Source organism: Ambystoma mexicanum, chromosome 5q (assembly GCF_040938575.1).
Source record: "Ambystoma mexicanum isolate Mex_15411 chromosome 5q, UKY_AmexF1_1, whole genome shotgun sequence".
NCBI lineage: Eukaryota > Metazoa > Chordata > Amphibia > Caudata > Ambystomatidae > Ambystoma > Ambystoma mexicanum.
Window position 1 is genome coordinate 413496626 of NC_090933.1, and position 19232 is coordinate 413515857.

A 19232-nucleotide genomic window follows, 5' to 3' on the forward strand; every position below is an offset into this window, starting at 1 on the left:
AGGGTGATTTCCTTGATATTGTTGTTTTCAGTACAGTCAGTAAGTACCTGAAGCTGCTCGATCTGAACACTGACACAACTGGAGGTTTCGTCCCTTCTTTGGGTCGAGCCACCCGCTTTAAGGCTAGGGAGGTGAGCCACTAAGCAAACATTTTCCAAGGGGTTTTGAGAAAGGGGGACCTCACTCAGAGTGACTGCCCTCAAGGGGACAAGGACTCCCATTCCCGTAAGGAACTCCCTATAGCTAAAACATTTTCTACATACATGGGAATGCAGGAAACAGATGTTGCATTCGATTGTGTGACTCAAAATAACATTGAAAATGCCTTTAGATGTTTGGCTCAAGGCAATGCTGGTCTCTGTGTGCTTGAGAGCTGAACATAAACAACAGGCCCCTTTTGTGTCACAGAGCGAGAATAAAGTCAGGATATCCCTTGAATGGAGGAGAAGCAATACGCAGAGGCGAGCTTCCGATGTGCTGATGTCAGTGAGGGGCAGAACAGCAGAGTCGGCTGTGGCATAGAGGGAGAGCAAAGAAGGGAAGAGATGCTGCCGACATGCGGAGTCGGCGAGCCAAGGCTAATTAGTGCCGGACTTATCTGGAGGTCTGACCACGTAAAGTATGTGATGGGCCCGGGCCTGAGAAACGACAGAACCCAGAGCATGAGGGAGGAACAAATCCCCTGTGCACAATGAAGGAGTTGAGGAGCCGAAGCTCTTGAGACGAGCAGAACAGCAAACTCATTCGTATCCAGAAAGGAACACCAGAAAGCCGTAGAGAACCGCCATCGATACAATGAACAAAAAGGAAGTTTAATTAACTTTTGAATTTAAATATCTTAAGGAAATGTGTTGCACATTAGAGTGGTTGCGCTGCCAAAGTGTAAACGAACTGGGACTATTAGAAAATATATTCAGACAGCTTGGGTAATTCCAAAGCCCACTCTAACTGATATAAAAGCAAACACAGCTGAAAAGAACAGCAGGATGCAAATGCCTTCACGTGGGGAACTTTAGAAAGCATATCTGTCAAGTCAGCTGGCTAGAAGTTGGTGTTCCAGGGGTTGTTCTTGACTGCAGTGACCATTGCTGCTGTCTTATTAGAATTAGGTTTAAGTCAGTGAAAACTATGAACTTATAACATTATCAGAAACTCCTGCAATGTATCGGCTAGAAAGGCATGATTGTCTCCATACCTAAATGTCAGCAAAGGTACATAATTGGTAGCCCAGTGAATGGATGAGCTTAGCATCAGAACCAACAAAGATGACGAACAGACCTTTTATTTTATAATCTTTATTTATTGCAATTTTTTTTATTTTGTCAAGACTTGTTAAATAAACCTGTGCACAAGAATAAAAAATAGATCTGGTGAACTTTATATAGAAGGAACCATAAGGACAACGCAAAAAGAGCCACTGTTTCAGCTTGAAAATGTTAAGTAACCAAAGAAGAGAACCAGCACAAGGCTGGTCCGCAGATAACAGCATGAGGAAGGCGGTCGGTTAAGGGGGAATAGTCAGCTGGGTTGATAGCCACTGAGAGACTGAAGATGAGCAAGGCCACAATACCAGCGACACCCCTTTGAGAGAGAAACCATATGTTTAACTTACCAAAACGAAATCCTTTATTAAAAAAAAAAGGATTGCATTTTATCAAGTATTATTACATCAGATACATTTTGGACATTGTAAAAAAAAATGAAAACAAGTTACCTTATTATGCTTGATTTCATCGACTTCCTAAATGCTTTGTAGCTACCTGAAAGAGACAATACGGGATTATGAGGCTCAATTATGGTAACATGGGGCAAAGTAAAAGGAGAAACCAGTGGTCAACAATTGCTGTGGTCAAATGTGAATCAAAGTAACTCTGGGGTGGGTGGGGTGGTGTGTGTTTTTGCAAAGGTAATGCCATCACACAGACCATATTATTGTTAATAGAATATGAAAAATAATACCACAGACCTAAAATGTTACTTAAATAATGTTCTAAATAATTTTTCCAGTCAAAGGTCATCATTTGACAATTATGAAGAACACACCAATTTTTAAATGAGTTACTTTTCAGAACAATTATGAAAGTTGTAGTGTTTGGATAAGAAAACATAAATAAAAACGGCCACCAGCCTGTTCTTGAGAGAAGATGAAACAGAAGAAAAGCAGGTTAATGCACATGGGGAGATCGACTATTCAGACCTATATGTACTTCTAACATAAAATTGCACTGCATACAACACCTTATGCAATGCCATTTCTGCACCTCAATTTCAGCTAAGGGTACTTCAGTATCACAGAAGAGACCGCAATGCCTACTGTGCTTGCTTTATTCACTGGCACATGCAAATGGAAAAGGGGATCTCAACTATTCAACTGGCGACTTGTGTCTTACTGAGTATTCTTTGCGGGGTCACATCAAGCAACAAACTCATATGACAAGGGCAGTAATGAAATTAGTAAAGGGGGCTCAGAGGTAGTTTGGGGGGCTCTGCTCTTTAAAAAAAAAAATGTATTGCCATTTTCCAAACAACACAACATTGTTGATTCCATTTTCTACCCGCCAACCCTCCTCTTCCCCCTCGTCCTCTTCCCCTGTCCCATCTGTAACCTGTTCCAATCCCACCCATGACCCTCTTTGACCCACTTCCTCCTCCATGCCAGTTGTCTGTTCAACCGTCAACTGTGACCTGAGTCTCTGCATTGCCTCCTGACCAAAGCATAGACAGTCCTTGTCCCTTTTGTCCTCTTTACTTCTTCTGCATTCCGATCACCCCCAGCAGTTTCATCTTCCTCGGGCACCAAGCCCTTCTTGAGAGTAAGTGACCCACTCTAGCGCCACAAAATTCAATATCTTTCCCACCCATTCATGTTCATTGGGGGGTTCCATCTTTCGTCACTTCTGAGCCACCACCAGAGCCCCCACCATCACCAGAATCACATACGCCTTTCTTTGTGATTTTTGTTGGTAACTCTTCTAGTATTCCTCCCAGACCCAAGATGGCCTCTCCCCGAGTGCCCTTCCATTGGATCTCTTCCATTGCTGCAAAAAGAGGGGGTTGGACTCTGGCTGCCTCTTCCTCTGAGACACTAACAGGTGTCGCGCTAGCATACATGAGACCAAGTCTACGCTAGTAAGACTTGTGATTTTTTTGTAATAGAACCCAACAACAATTTTTGACGGGTGCTTAAGAATTTTTATTTGGGACACACCCCAAAAGATTTTTAAAAAAAAACATAGACAAACTAAAAGTCCATTGTCACAAATTGTATTTGGTCTCATGTATGCTAGCGCGACACCTGTTAGTGTCTCAGAGGAAGAGGCAGCCAGAGTCCAACCCCCTCTTTTTGCAGTGTAAATTCGTCCTCCAGACTCAGGCCCCTCTATAAAATACAAAGAGGATCCCCCCTTTCCCTTCCTTATAAACCTTAGTCGGACAACCCAACGGTTGGTGGAAAAAAGACTAGCAAATTAACCAATGGAGAATGTAAATATTGTGTCATTCCCAGATGATCTATATCGGAAACTTTTAGAAAAACCTTCACTGCTGGGACAAACACCACAAACAACACCAGCAGCAAAAACAACCTCTACCTCAGACTTAGACACTCTGTTGCAAAAAAAGAAAAAACTGGTTCGCACAGAATCACATGGATTGCTCATGCTAGAGTATCTTAAAAACGGAGTCATACCAGAAGGCCTGCAAATTAAAAACATACCGAGGGTATTTTTGGACAACCCCAGGTTTCAGGCAAAATTCAGTGGCGTAGGAAACAAATGCTCCAGAGATTGGATTATATTGATAATAGAAACAGCTGAAGAGGAAGCGAAAAAACAAACAGAAGAACTCAAGGATCTCGAAGAAAAAATCATCGAAGACTCAGTCATTCCAGATATCAAAACACAATTGGAAAAGATAGAAGAAGAAATAAAGAAATTTAAAGAATTCACTCTGGATAAGAAAATTTGGAAACTGAAAAAAGACATCCAGAACTACCAAGAGGAAAAAACGTACCCTTACCTTGTTCCAGGATTCTACCAACAACAAAACACAGGCAACAACACCAGAGGAGGCACTCAACAACGGTTTCCCAAAAAATACGTATCTTTTTCGAATTCCTCCAACAGCAGTGGATCAGACTCTTCCGCTAGCGGCCCGTCGACATCAGGCACAGGACAACAACGAGGTCAGTTTTTTCAAGGGCGTGGGAAACAAGGCAGAACACGCCAACAAGGGTACCACGGGATGAGAACACGACAATGGACCCCACAACAACCACCACAGCAACAATGGTAATACCAATCTTTAATTTGAGCAACTATACCCTCACCCCTGAGGATGTGAACATTCTCAGCAAAGGACTGAGCTTTGTACCTACAAACAGAGCAGATCGATTTACTACAGAAGTAGAATTAAGAAAGTTTTTCAGAACGGTACGCTTAAGATACTTCTTCCGAAATTCCAAACAAAACGAACCCAAAGACATGACCACAACGGGCCTAAAACCGAAATCCACGTTTACCCCTGCAACATCAATGATCTGCCCAGAAATACTGGCATTTGAAAATAAAATCCTAAGAGACATGGACACCTTTTTCAAAACCAAAAATCATAAAAGAGACAATCTCACAAAACAGGAAAGACTGGCACTACAACATCTGGAAAACCAAAAAACATTTTGTATCAAACCAGCAGACAAAGGAGGGGGCATTGTGCTCTGGGGTAACAATCTCTACGACAATGAACTACAGAAACATCTCCAAGACGGACGGTTCTACAAAAAATTAGATCATAATCCAACAACACGTCTAATGGATGAAATCAAGAGTCTTATGCTTTTTGCAGAGTCCCAGGGCTGGATCGACAATGATGAAAAAATGTTTCTCACAACAGAACACCCGATCACCCCGGCCTTCTACTGCATCCCCAAAATACACAAGAATACCACAGTACCACCGGGGAGACCGATAGTGTCCGGAATAGGCTCACTTCTAGAACCTTTATCAATATATACAGACATCTTCCTACGACCCTTTGTCCAGAAAATGAAATCATACATACAAGATACTACGGCTATGATACATCATCTCGCCAGTATCAGAACAGAACAAAATGACATCTTGGTCACTTTCGACGTAGAAGCCCTATATACCAGCATTCCACAAAGAGAATGCTTGGAAATACTAAAGACCTACCTAGACAACAGACGAGATCAATCAACACCGACATCCTTTATTCTAGAATGTATACGGATAGCTCTCACAGAAAACTTTTTCATGTGCCAAGGCAAATACTTTCAACAAATAAGAGGTACCAGTATGGGTTCAACATTCGCTCCGGATATAGCAAACCTATACATGGACAATTTGGAAAGCAAGCACATTTACAACGTAGACAACGTATATAAACAAAATCTAATCGGTTGGGTCAGATACATCGACGATGTTTTCACCGTCTGGAGAGGCACCCCTTCGGAATTAGAATCTTTCCACACCTGGCTCAACACCATAGACCCGTGCATCAAATTCACCATGAATTCAAACAATGACAGTATACCTTTCCTGGATCTCAACATTCAAACTACAGAAGAAGGCAATCTCGTCACTACCCTCTACAGAAAACCAACAGACAAAAACACACTGTTAAACTTTGAAAGCTTTCATCCACAATCACTCAGAGAAAACCTCCCTTTCGGCCAATTCCTCAGGATACGGAGAAACTGTACCACCCTACCAGAATATGACAAAAATGGAAAGGACCTAGAATTTCGCCTAAAAGCAAGAGGGTACCCACCGAATATTATACGTAGAGCACGTAGGACAGCAAGGCATATGAGCAGGGAAACATGTCTTACCAAGAGACCGAGAGTGGAACACGCTGAAAAAATGACATGTGTCACCACCTTTACCCAAATAAGCAATTGCATTCGAAAATCGGTGCTATCAAATTGGAAACTTCTACAAACAGAAGACTTTAGCCCCGAAAAGCCCAGATTCGCATTTAAAAGAAGTAAGAACATAAAGGATCGCCTAGTACACACATACCCAGGCTCCACGAAAAAATCCAATCAGACCAACCTATGGGATCTCCCCCCTGTCATTGGACATCACAGATGTGGCAACTGCTCAGTCTGCAATTTGACAAAGGACCAAAAAACCATCTCGCTTAATGGCCTAGAATGGAAGTACAAAACCTTCACCAACTGCCGTACCAAGTGGAGTATTTACGTAATACGGTGCCCCTGTGATCTATTATACATCGGCAAAAGTAAAAGAGAGGTGAGGCAACGTATTTGCGAACACAGATCATGCTTAAAAAACGTCGTTGAGGACAAACCTTTAGTGGCCCACTTCAGCAAACTCAAACATAAATATACAGACTTTCAATGGGCGATCATCCAAACCATAGATGAAAAGGAACGAGGAGGTGACAGAGACCTAGCCCTGAGAAAATTGGAACAGAAATGGATCCACAGATTAGATACGGTGAAGAATGGATTAAACATCTGCATAGAGTGGAACCTTTTCTTCTAAATACACCTTAATTACCTCCCACTAGTATACTTCCCTACTTTCCTCATTAACCAATTATCATGTTACATAGGATAGAATGAGGTACAAAATTCTATGTATGTTATTGTCCGCATGTTCAAAATACACATGTACGTACTCTGTATTACTGAAATTCAATCTCAAAATGTATGAAATGCAGACTGTGCTGTATTGTTGGAAAACACATGGACTACATAGCCCCCCTGCATACATTGCAAATCACGGGACTTATCAACTGTGCAGACAGACTACGCCCATCTCTGACGCGACATAGCAACAGTATCCCAGCCATGAACGCACGTACACTTTCTTTTCCCACACATGCGCGGTAACTCCACCACTATTTACTCACGCATGCGCAAACCATTTTAGCTCACCTTTTTCTGGTTGCCCGCCTCACCGACGTGACACCACGCATGGCGGAGCACGGTCAGCGACACAGCTCACTTCAGGAGCTCTCCCCAGTACGAGAAGGTAAGCAACTCGCCCTCTCCTTCGGGGTGTTATAAGTATTAATACCAAAGTGACTATAACAGCCTATTGACATCCCATTTAGGATACATTGTCTATATATTATAACAGGAGACATGTGTCCACGCACAGCTAACTACACTCTGCACCGGCCAATAGTAGGCTAACAGCACTTTAATTTCTCACGTGCACAGTGTCAATTTCATGACACAAATAGGACCCATGCATCTAACACACGCTGTGTCCTACATATTGCAGCGGAGACCTCTCCTGCAACTCCAGAGAACAATCACCACCTGGTCTGGCATACTCGGATTCGCCATTCCCCACGCACCATCCTGCCCTGAGACAAAATACTGTTGAAGACAGGTATGTCTGAGCTTAGCATCATGCTTTTTTAGTTTCTTATTCTATAGAACCCTTTTAAAACAGCACATGTCCCCCCCTTTTTTCTTGTTCCTCATTCACAGCTTGGTCAGAGAAACACACACAAGACTACCCGATTTCACAGTCCTGAGGAAAGCTATAGAACAACCCACCATCTACATCTGCGTTGTTATATAGCTGGAAACACATCTAAGTGTCGACTCCTTCTCAGTGCATGTACAATAATATTGCATTTGATAACCTTGTTGTATTAATGACTAAGTGTTGTTGACATTATATGCCGATTCAATATAATGAAAATACAATTTGTGACAATGGACTTTTAGTTTGTCTATGTTTTTTTTAAAAAATCTTTTGGGGTGTGTCCCAAATAAAAATTCTTAAGCACCCGTCAAAAATTGTTGTTGGGTTCTATTACAAAAAAATCACAAGTCTTACTAGCGTAGACTTGGTCTCATGTATGCTAGCGCGACACCTGTTAGTGTCTCAGAGGAAGAGGCAGCCAGAGTCCAACCCCCTCTTTTTGCAGTGTAAATTCGTCCTCCAGACTCAGGCCCCTCTATAAAATACAAAGAGGATCCCCCCTTTCCCTTCCTTATAAATCTCTTCCATTGCTGACAGGATCATTACCCAATACGATTGAATGAATGAATGAATGAATGAATGGGCACTCACACCAAATGTGTGCCCATGTTCCCACCTCACCCTATTGCCTCCAGCATTTGACCGGCAGTGACTGATACCATCTATGTAGCTTCTCGGGCGTGTGATGCCATTGAACCATTATCTTTGTCCATATCTCTTGTATTTGGACTGCCCTTCCTAACTTTGGGATCTGTGTCCACAAAGCGGACCATTGTTCCTCTTCTATTGGATGTCTCGCTATTGACGCCCAGCTCTTCATGTATGGCCTTTTTCCCGGTTCCTCCCCATCTTTAATAATGGCATAAATTGTCCCCACTAAGTGTTTGTCCCCTGTATCTGTTGAGACATATTTTTCGAAGAGGGTGAGTTCCCTGGTAGCAGCTCTCCTAATCGTGGGATGGTGCAACCAATTTCGTAATTGGAAATATTGGTATTGCTCACCTTCTGCTAGTCCAAAGTCCTCTTTACACTGATTGAAGGTTTTCAACTTCTGTCCATTAAACATGTCCTTCAGTTTTGTGCAACCCCCCACTTGCCACCTAACAAATTCTTTGCCTCCCATACCAGGTGTAAAATGCGGGTTTCTAAACAGAGGTGTCAGCAGGGAGGGTAAGGTGGCCATACCGACTCATCCCACGCATCTACCACCAACGCCTCTATTTCACTACAGTACATGTTTGTTAGTCTATCTCAGAGGTCTTCAAACTGTTGCCGCACCCCAGCGGGGGCGCGAGAGCCCAGCATGAAATGTAAAAAAAAATGTTTTTTTCTTTTCTTTTTTTTAGATTGGAGGAAATGGGAAGGTGCGGCTCACATAGTCAGACTGAAGCATAAAACTGTCTCAGGCACCAATGAAAAAGTGGCCCGCAGTTGCAAATGGATATTCATTCCTTTAGTCACAGACTGTTTGAATAGTACCCAGCGGGGTGTTTTTTGTTCAAATGTAAGCACATTGTGATTTTAAAAGAATATTTATTCAGCAACAATGATCAAAACTACTAGCTGCATATTGAAGTAACTCATCAAACTGGCCCACATTGGCCGGAAAAGTGGCCCATTTTGACTGGCCCATACTAGCATTTTGCATTTTTGGTACGTGCATTGCCCTATAGGCCAGTCTGAGCCTGGCGGCACATCCATTTTCTTTTTGTAACATATTTTATTGGCATTGCTCTTATGCATACAGTTTAGCTACAACACATATCGAGTTTTAGATTTAGCATTGCTCCATTTTGTTTCAATTAACTGATTAACGAATAACAACAAAACAACAATTAATGAAAACTGTCTTCGTAGAATATTATGTTGTGTCCATACTTCAGAGCGGGTGGTTGGTGTAGAGGATCAAGAGTTCTGACATTGGGAAGTCCTGCGGTGATCATGTCAGACGGCCTGGATATGTTGTTCCACATGCTTGTTGGGCGGAGTATGTGAATCATGGAGGTTTGTGGTTAGCAGAGAAGCATATATCTCTAAGTAGTGCTTTCCGTGACTCAAGTCTGTCGTTCGTGCCTTCTTCCCAGGCTCTGGTTTCTGCTTCTTTCCATCTCTCTAGTTCGCTGATCCAACGTTCGTATCTCGGACCCCCTGGCGATTTCCATGCCATGGCAATAGTTCTCTTTGCAAGGATGCAAGCCATGTCCATTAATTTCACAATATGCTTATGCTTGCTTACTTTGGGGTGTGTGCCTAGGTGGCACTCCTTCTGGTCCCAGCTGTATCTGATTAATCCCGCCTCGGTGCAGGTTTGCTTTACTCTGCCCCAGAAGACCCTTGGCCTGCGGCAGGTCCAGAACATGTGAATCAAGTCAGCATTGTCAGCGTCGCACCAGGGGCTTTTTGAGGTGGCCTGCCCATTGAAGCTGGCCACTCTCTGTGGGGTCATGTAGGTCCTGTATAGGACGTTCAGTTGTATTTTCCTGAATCTGATGTTTCTGGACACCTCTTTAGGGTAAAGTAGTGCCCTTCCTTCTTCGGTTAATGTCACTTCCAGGTCTGTTTCCCACTTGTCTTTCAGTGTTGCGCTTCGGGGGTTGGGTTTATCCATCAGTCGGCTGTATAGCCGGGCCACCGGCTTCCAGCCGTCCGTGAGGTCGTAGAAATCCTGTAGCAGGGGATTTGGGGGTGGTTCCTCGGGCCATTCGTGCCATTTCTTTTTTGCGATGTGCTTGACTCTCTGGTACCATAAGAATTGGCCTTTCGGTAGTCCTTCCTGTGCTTGCAGTGATGTAAAGTCTCTGAAGTTGCTATCTTCAAACATATCCCCCCATGTGTAGATCCCAGCTCTTTCCCAGCTCCTCATCACTGGGAGGTCGCTGAGGGTCTTGCATGCATCAACCAGTATAGGGGTGTTTGGTGAGTAGGGGTGATTCAGGTGTAACAATGAACAGGTTTTGGACCATATCTGCCTGCCTAGTTTGGCGATCACGGGGGTGTTGTGGGGCTGGAGCATCTGGTTCCATAGTACTTCCTTGTGGAATAGTGGGGATGGTGAATGTCACAGTAAGTCCGTTTCGGTTGTTGGTTCATCTGGTAGCCATCTCGTCACATGGCTAAGCTGCGCCGCCAAGTAGTACATCTGAAGGTCTGGGAGTTGTATCCCTCCTTCTCTGTAGGGTAGTGTGAGGATTGGTAGGGGGAGTTTATGCCTAGTCGGTCCCCATAGGAAGTCCTTGAGTAGTGCCTCCAGTTTCCTGAAAAAGGGCGGCCTAATGTAGTGGCAGATGTTTACGAAGTAATACAGGAATCTTGGGAGAATTATCATTTTAGTGATGGATGCTCTGCCCATCATCGAGAGTGGGAGTTTAGACCAGAATTTCATGGATTTACGTAGACCTCTCATTACAACCTCCGTGTTGCATTCGTGCGTGAGCTCTGGTGTGTGTTTTATGTTGACTCCCAAATATCGGAACATTTCAGGTTGCCACTTCATTCCAACCTCAGGTAGGTCATCTTCCTCCTGGTCCCTGAGTTTAGCCAATGGAAACGCACAGGATTTCTGCTTGCTGAATTGAATTCCTGAGTAGCGTGAGTAGTTGTCTAGGATGTCTAGAGCAACCTGTGCATTTGTTTGTGGGTCCTTCAGGTATAGGAGGACATCATCTGCGTACAGTAATATGATGGGAGTAGTCACTGCCCAGTTTAATCCCTGCATCAAAGTACTGTTTTCTGAAGTAAATCGCTATTGGCTCGAGCCCCAGAATATATAACATTGGTGATAGTGGGCATCCCTGCCTGGTGCCTCTCTGTATCGCCCAGGGTTGTGATATCGTTCCCCCAGTTTTGACTCTGGCCATGGGTGCATTATACAGTACCTTAACCCATCTCGCAAAGCCTTCTCCAAAGCCGAACTCGATTAGTACTTCGACTAGCCACTCCCAGAATATAGTGTCAAAGGCTTTGATAGCATCAAGCGATAGTACTGCTAAATTCTCGTCCCTTTCGAGAGTTTCTGCCATGATGTGTTGGAGCCTCCTCAGGTTGGCTGTGGTGTTGCGCCCTGGCACGAAGCCATTCTGGTCACCATGGACTAGGGTTCCCACAACCCTAGCGAGCCTTTTGGCCAGTATAGTGGTTAAGATCTTGCTGTCATAATTCAACATAGCTAGTGGGCGAAAGGAGTCACATTTGTTGGCCGGTTTGTTCGGTTTAAGCATAGGTATTATAATCGTTTCCTTCATGGTGTTGGGTAAGTTCCCCGTCTTGTATGCCTCAAGGAAGACTTTGTGTAGTATCGGGGTCAGGGTTGCCTCGTAAGCCTTATAGAATTCTGGTGGGAGGCCATCACCGCCGGGGGCTTTGCACGTGGCAAGTGATCTAATAGCCTCTGTCACATCGTCCGTTGTTATTCCTTCCTCCAGTGCCTCTCTCTGTTCTGTAGTCAGCTTCGGGAGCCCTATTTCCTCAAGAGTGGCTTTGATTTCTTCTCTGGGCACTTGTTTGGTGTGGGCATATAATTTTGAGTAGAATTCCGCAAACGTATCGTTGATCTCCTGTTGTGTCCTGCGTGTTATTCCATTTTTGTCTTTAATTTCGGTTGGTAGGTGTCTCGGATGTTCGCGCTTACATAACCAAGCCAGTAATCTGCCTGGCTTGTCGTTTTCTTTATGTGCCCTGGCGGTGTATGTTGAAAAGTCAAACTTGGATAATCTTTCCCAGGCTGATTGGCAGACATCTCTGATTTCCTTCAGTTTTGTCTCCAACTCTGCTGTAGTGTCAATGCTGGCTTCCAGGTACATTATTTCTTCCTCATTGTGCTCCAGCTCTCTCTTCAGTTGCTTCCGGACACCACCCACCCCAGCTATCGATTCTCCTCGTGTCACCACTTTCATTGCTTCCCACAGCGTGCCCCAGCTATCCACATTGCCTTTGTTGATGTTGATGTATTCTTCCAACTTGTTACCAAGATCTTCTCTGAATTCGTGGTTTGTGAGTGCTGTGATGGGCATTCTCCACATCGGGATCGGGGGTCGAGGTGCACTGAGTTTCCACTGCATAAGTAAGGGAGAGTGATCGGAGATGGATCTACCCAGGTATAGTGCTGACTCAGCTAGTGAGAGTTGTTCCCTGTCGATGAACAGGTAATCTATCCTGGTATGGAGCTTGTGTGGGGATGAATAGTAAGAGTACCCTCTCTCCGTGGGGTGAAGTTCTCTCCAGACATCGACCAGATTCAGGTGTTCAGTCGTATTATTCAGCGCTTGTGAGGCAACGTTGTTTGGTTGCTGGGGGGGTTCTGACCTGTCGACGGCTCCGTCTCTGACACAATTGAAATCACCTCCCCATATGAAGGTTTCCTCCCGGTGGTGTACTATTTTAGGATATAGTGTATTGAGGTGGGCAGATATACCGTGATGTGGAAAATAGGAGTTCACTAAGCATATGTTGATGTGTTCAATTGTGCCCCACATTATTAGGTACCTGCCCTCCTTGTCGGCTTCTGATCCCAGCAGTTGGAATGGCACGTTAGGGTTCACCCATGTGAAAACTCCCCGTGCAAATCCATGTCCGCCCCATCGTTCGGATAGCCTGGCCGTGGCTTCTTCTGCGAGATGGGTCTCTTGGAGGAATGCGATCGAGACTTTCTTTCTGCTGAGGTAGGAGTGTGTTCGGTTCCTTCGCAGGTATGACCCCATTCTGGTGTCCAGTCATTTGGTCGACAGAGAAATGGTCGACAGACAAATGGTCGACGCAATTTGGTCGAAAGACGAATGGTCGAATTTTTTTTTATTTATATATTTATTTTGTCAGGTTTTCGTTTAGGAAAAAAAAAGGTTTTTTTACCAAAAAAAGAGGGTTGAGGGGGTAACCCCCCCACCCAAAAAAAAAAGTGAAAATACAAACAAAAAAAAATTCGACCATTTGTCTTTCGACCAAATTGCGTCGAGCATTTGTCCTGTCGACCATTTATTTTCGACCAAATTACCTGTAACCCCCCCCCATCACCCTCACATTCCATGTCATCAGCCTGAGTTGTGTTGCCATTGTGTAGGTGTTGTGGGTTTGTCGCCTCAGTCCCTGCCAGTGCCCAAGGGTGGCCACTGCTTCCAGCTCATGTGTCTCTCGTTAGGTTCCCAAGTCATTCTTTGTTTAGGTTCTTGAAGTGCTCCCGTCCTTCTCCTATCAGGTTCTCGTGGTTCGAAGACAGCGTAACTAACAGAACAAAAAACGTAACCATAACTGGTGCGCCCAGCGACTGCATTCCTTCTGCGGTGCTCAGGCGCTCTCGCGCCGTCTAGACCCATCTCGGGTTTCAGGCGCGAGCGGGGTCGTGGTCTGTCTGTGGGTTTGTGGTATGTGCTCGGTGGGAGGCCGAGCGAGGGCCATATTCAACTAGCTATCCGGTTTTAATATGGTGTTCGCTGCAAATTTATCAGCTTTGGAAATACGGGTTAGGGGGCTGCAGCATTTCTTTTATGTTCTCCGTGTCCGCCTCAGCGTTCTTGGGGAGGCGCTTCTTTGTCGTCTGCCAGGTTATTGTGCTCCATCCACATAGTGGCGGCTGCTGGAGTCTCTAAGAATATTGCACGTCCCTTGAAGATAACTTTCAATCTGGATGGGTAGAGCAACATGTATTTTAGGTTTAGCTGACAGAGCCTGGCTTTAATTGGGAAAAATGAGTTTCTGGCCCTTTGCACATTTGGAGAATAATCTGGGTAAATTGTAATCTTAGAATTGCCACGTTCTATGATTCCCCCCCCTCTGGAGTGTTTCAAAATGGTTTCCCTGTCTTGAAAGTTAAGTATTTTAGCAATTATCGGGTGAGGTGCGAGCCCGGCGGTGGTTTCTTTTGGGGGGGGATCTGTGAGCCCGCTCCACAGCAAAGCCTTGTGTTAGTTTTCCTGCTCCAACCTCCTGCTGTAGTAGAGATTTTATGTAAGCAGTTGGGTTCGAGCCTTCGGTTCCTTCAGGCACCCCCAGTGTTCTGACATTACCCCGTCTGGCGCGTCCTTCTGCCTCCTCGGATCTTGCCTCTAGCGTAGCCACTTTCTTTTCTAATTCTGCCATCCTGGCCTTCAGGTCAGTGTTTCCTGTAGGGTTGTTTCCACGTTAGTCACTCTTTCGGTGAGGTTTCGTGCGCCCTGACGCATAAGTTGCATGTCAGCCTTTACTTCATCAATTCTAGTGTCTATGAATGTGCGTAGAGCTGCTATAGCTTCTAGCACCTGGCTGACCTTGGTCTCTCCTTCTTTTGCAGAAGGTGGGTTTGGGGCTGGAACTTGCGTTTTGGAGGTGACAAATGTGCCCATAGTTATGGTCTTTCCTTTGTCCCTAGATGACATGATGAGTTTCCTACAGTTCAATGTGGGGCGCACATCAGGAGCTTTATGATCAGGTATTTATTACGATTCCAGCCTAGATCATACCTTATGCTGCCAACCTAATTTGCTGGGGGCCCTCCTCTGACCCAGAGCCAACCCTGCGCCCTTCTGGCTTTGGTTAGGCGGTGATTCGGGTGCATGTTTTGTCCCCGGTGGCGTCGGTGTCCTCCACGATGGGTGCTCCTGCTATGGGGGCCCGGTGTGTGTATATGGCTGCCCGGGGCCTCACTTCCTCGTCCCTTTGTCGTCTCGTGGGGGATTCCCTTTTGTTACGTACTTATATATTGCTGTGCTACAGGGCGAGGTCTACCTGGCCCTCGCATCATCCAAGTCTCTGCCCAACACTCCGGCTCACCTTGACTTTGCTTGCGTCCCTCGCCTCGGGGTCCAGTGGCTTCCGTGCTGTTATGCGTGACCCAGCTCTTTGCTCGTCCTGGGGAAATGGCCGCTCCCGACCTGGCCTGACCTGGACGAGGTGGAGCTTTCCGATGTTGCTTCCCACAGTCCCATCGCGGGGTCACTCCTCTGTTCCGCCCCGACTCCGGAATCACTCTCGCCTCCACCGGGGTGTGATCGTAGTGCCTACTCCAACAGCTGTGCTTCCTGCGGTCGGGATCTCAGCGCTGCGTGGTCGGTCTACCGCCGATGGATGGGGTTTACCTCTAGTGCTGGCCCCCTCAGCAGGTCGGTTACAGGCGTCCGCTTCCCAGGTTGAAGGGAGCGGGCAGTTCTACTCTGGAAGGCGCCGGCTCCTGGTTACAGCCACCATTTTGAATGCGTCTTCGTGGGAGGGGGGGGTCGATTCAAGCGGAGCTGCTTCTTCTCTCCCAGTCCGATTCTTCAAACGAAATGCAGCGCTGTGTTGGGTATCGCTTCCTCCTCCGCTGCGGCTGTTTTTTTATAGCGATTGGTGCCCCTCTAATTACTGAAAAAGGATCAGAATATGGCGCCTCGGCCGGAGCTCGGCTTCTCTGCCTCTCACACCATGAGCTCCAGGCCACGCCCCCCTGGCGGCTCATCCATAATGGTCGAGGGGGCGTCCACCCAGTGGCCCCCTAACCCATTATGGAGGAGCCAGCCCAGTGAAACACTGAGCACTCCCTCGGCTGCTCTTTCCAGCTGAGGGAGTGCTCCTGGGCTGACTGAACTGTCAAAGGGAAACACTGTTGGGGATTAACAAATATACCGGCTCCTGACTTCCCGGCCGCCGGATTTACGGGTCCGGCGGCAACCCACCGGTAGCACCTGCAGGGTTACCGCTGGACCCGTAATTAGGCCCATAGGTGTATTATAGTGATGAAAATTAATATCCGATGTTTAAAAGCTACAAGAACATTAACAAGGATGAATTTATTAATTGTGTGAAATCTTTGGAAAAAATATGGTTTTAATAAGTGTTGTTATTTATATCATGTATTTTGTACCGAATTGTTGTACATGGTGAAAGGTTTTCACAAACAGTAGCACAAAAATTAATAGTTACTCACCATAGTGACTAACGTGCTCTCAGTCCATAGTCCCCTTTCCTCCATACTGTATGGGCGTCCCTCGCGAGGCATGAGAGGCGGAACCTTTTTCACCAGAAAAAATCTTCTTCCGCTTTAAATTTAGAGGCGCGCGGGGGCGCGGCCCTGGGAGCAGGCGCTCGCCTGACTCCGTCCACCAGCGCCACTCCTCAGTCCCCATTGATGCACCAACAATGCTAGGCATTGCCGAATGACACCAGTATTGTTACGGGGGAGGATGGTGGGACGTATGGAGGGAAGGGGACTATGGACTAAGAGTACGTTGTTACTACAGTGAGTAACTATTACTTACTCTTGCGTCCCGTCCCCTTTCCTCTATACTGTATGGACGATTACAACTGAATGTAGTCCCGGGGTGGAGATGAGCCCCTCCTTAAGAAAACAGGTTTCTTAGAACCGTCGGCCCGAATGCCGCGTCTGACCTAGAAGCGGCATCCAAACAGTAGTGTTTGCAGAAAGCCGAAGGGGTGGCCCAGGTAGCCGCCCTGCTGATGACCTGCCATGGCACATGCCGTTGGAACGCAAAGGCCGTGGCCTTGGCTCTGACCACATGGCCATGTAAGTTAGGTGGCACTGGTTTGTGCTGCCCCTCATAGGCCTCCTTGATGGTCGCAACCATCCTCCTTAATATGGAGGCCTTGGAGGCATGATAACCGGGCCTTGACCCACCAAAAGTGACAAACAAGGCGTCCGACTTGCAGAAGTCCTTGGTTCTGTCCAGGTAGTATTTCAGCACGCATCTGACATCCAGACGGTGCAAGACCCTCTGAGGCTAGTCCTTGGGGTCGGCGAAGAAAGTGGGAAGGATTATTTCCTCGTTGAGACGGATGGTGGAGGTCACCTTGGGTAGGAAAGCAGGGTGCGTCCGAAGGCGACCTTGTCTCTGTGAAAAGTGGTGTAGGGTTCTGATTCCACCAGAGCCTGGATCTCGCTGACTCTGCGAGCTGAGGTGAGGCCTACGAGCAGAGCTGTCTTTATAGTGACCAGCCTGAGATCCGCAGACGCCATAGGCTCAAAAGGTCTGTGTGCCAAGGCGCCCAACACAACATTGAGGTCCCACACAGGGTGTGGCTTCTTTATAGGCACGCCGGATGTCGATTGACCACCGGGTTGGAGGAGGAGAAGAGGCCCTCCTCCGAGTTCCTGTAAGCCCCTATGGCTGCACGATAGTTTTGGCATGTATCCACCTGCACACCGGAGTGGGCGAGGTGTGCTGAAAAGGAGAGAACGTATCCAAGGTGCACTTAAGGGGGTCGATCTCCCTAGAGTCGGCCCAATGACAGAATCTAGACCATTTACTCCTATATTGGCTCCTAGTTGCCTTGCTTCTAGCGCCCTGGACGATCTCTAGGTTAGCCTGAGATAGGCTTAAGTGTTTCAGCGTGACCTGCTCAGGAGCCACGCTGTGAGGGCTAGCTTGTGAGGAGCACGGAGGAGTACCATGTCGCCCTGCTGGGCCAGGAGAGGGGCTGGGCCCAGCGGTAGGTGAATGGGTGGTCTGTCCAAAAGGCTGAGGAGCTCAGAGAACCACGGTCTGGCCAGCCACCAGAGAGCTATCAAAATAATGCTGAGGTGCAGGGATCCCTTTATTTTGCAGATCACCCTGTGGACTAGGGGTGTGAGCGGGAAGGCATATGCCGTCATGTAGTTCCATTGGATCTAGAATGCGTCACCCAGGGACCAGGAGCCCTGCCCCTGCCAGGAGGCGAACTGTTGGCATTTCCTGTTGTCCCGGGAGGAAAAATGATCAACCTGGGGATGCCCCCACCTGAGGAAGATCTTCTTCAGTACCAGGTAGTTCAATTGCCAATCGTAATTGTCTGCCCCCAGTTGCTGAGCCTGTCCGCTTCCAGGTTGGATTCCCCTGGTTGGTGGACGGCCATGAGGTAAATGTTGTTCTCCAGAGCCCATTCCCACATGCCGACTACTAGGTTGCCTGTCTGGAAAAGAACTGTCTTGCCCTCGATAAGAGGGAGAAAAGCCTTGAGAGCCAACCATATGGCCTTCAATTCCAGCCAATTGATGTGGGACTCGGGCAGAGTCCAGACTCCATGGATGGAGTGGTTGTCCAGGGTGGCTCCAAAGCCCTATAGGGAAGAGTCCTGAGGGGCCAGCTGCCGGAAGGGCTTGCCCTGCTGCAGGTTGAAGTCTGCGGGCCACCAGTGGAGGTCCGAGAGGAGAAAGGGAGGGATGTTGACTGGCTCCCCTTGGAAGCCCTTCTCCTGATTCCATGAGGCTGCGAAGTGCAGCTGTCATTTTTGCATCCTGAGACTTGTGTGGGCACAGCCAAAAGGACCGTTGTCATAAGCCCCAGTAGGTGTTGGTACCACCAGAACGAGGTCACAGGCCTGGAGAGGAGGTGAGCTGTAGCTCTCTAGATGGCTGCAATCTTGTCCTCTGGGGGAAAGACTCTCACAGAGCTTGTGTGCCAGATGAGGCCCAAGAAGGTCAGGCTCTGCGTGGGCTGCAGCTGAGACTTATTGAGATTGATAGTGAACCCCAGGTTGTGGAGTGTGTTCATCAGTGCAGAGGCAGTATGCTGAACCGCTTCCGGAGAGGTGGCCCTGACGAGCCAGTCGTCCAGGTATGGGTAGACGTGGTGGCCCTGGGCCCTAAGGAGGGCTGCCACTGCATTCATCAACCTGGTAAATACCCTGGGAGCCGAGTTAAGGCCGAAGGGTAGCACCTTGTATTGGAAATGGAAGCCCATGATCCTGAAGCGTAGTAAGGAACGATGCGGCTGCCAACAAATCGGACGTGTAGGTAAGCGTCCTTTAGATCCCGGGAGCACATCCAGTTTCCCCTGTCCAGAGTTTCCACAATAAGAGCTGGTG

At 47.0% G+C, this 19232-nt stretch overlaps 1 protein-coding gene across 3 annotated transcripts in view; it reads right to left on the reverse strand.

Moving 5' to 3' along the window:
- The window catches only part of TMEM241 (transmembrane protein 241), a 1254706-nt gene that overhangs the window by 458925 nt on the left and 776549 nt on the right, over window positions 1-19232 (reverse strand). For all 3 annotated transcript variants that reach the window (XM_069620899.1, XM_069620898.1, XM_069620897.1), the window contains one exon: window positions 1715-1760. In XM_069620899.1, the coding sequence (XP_069477000.1) occupies window positions 1715-1760 (46 nt within the window). The remainder of the gene's footprint in view (window positions 1-1714; window positions 1761-19232) is intronic.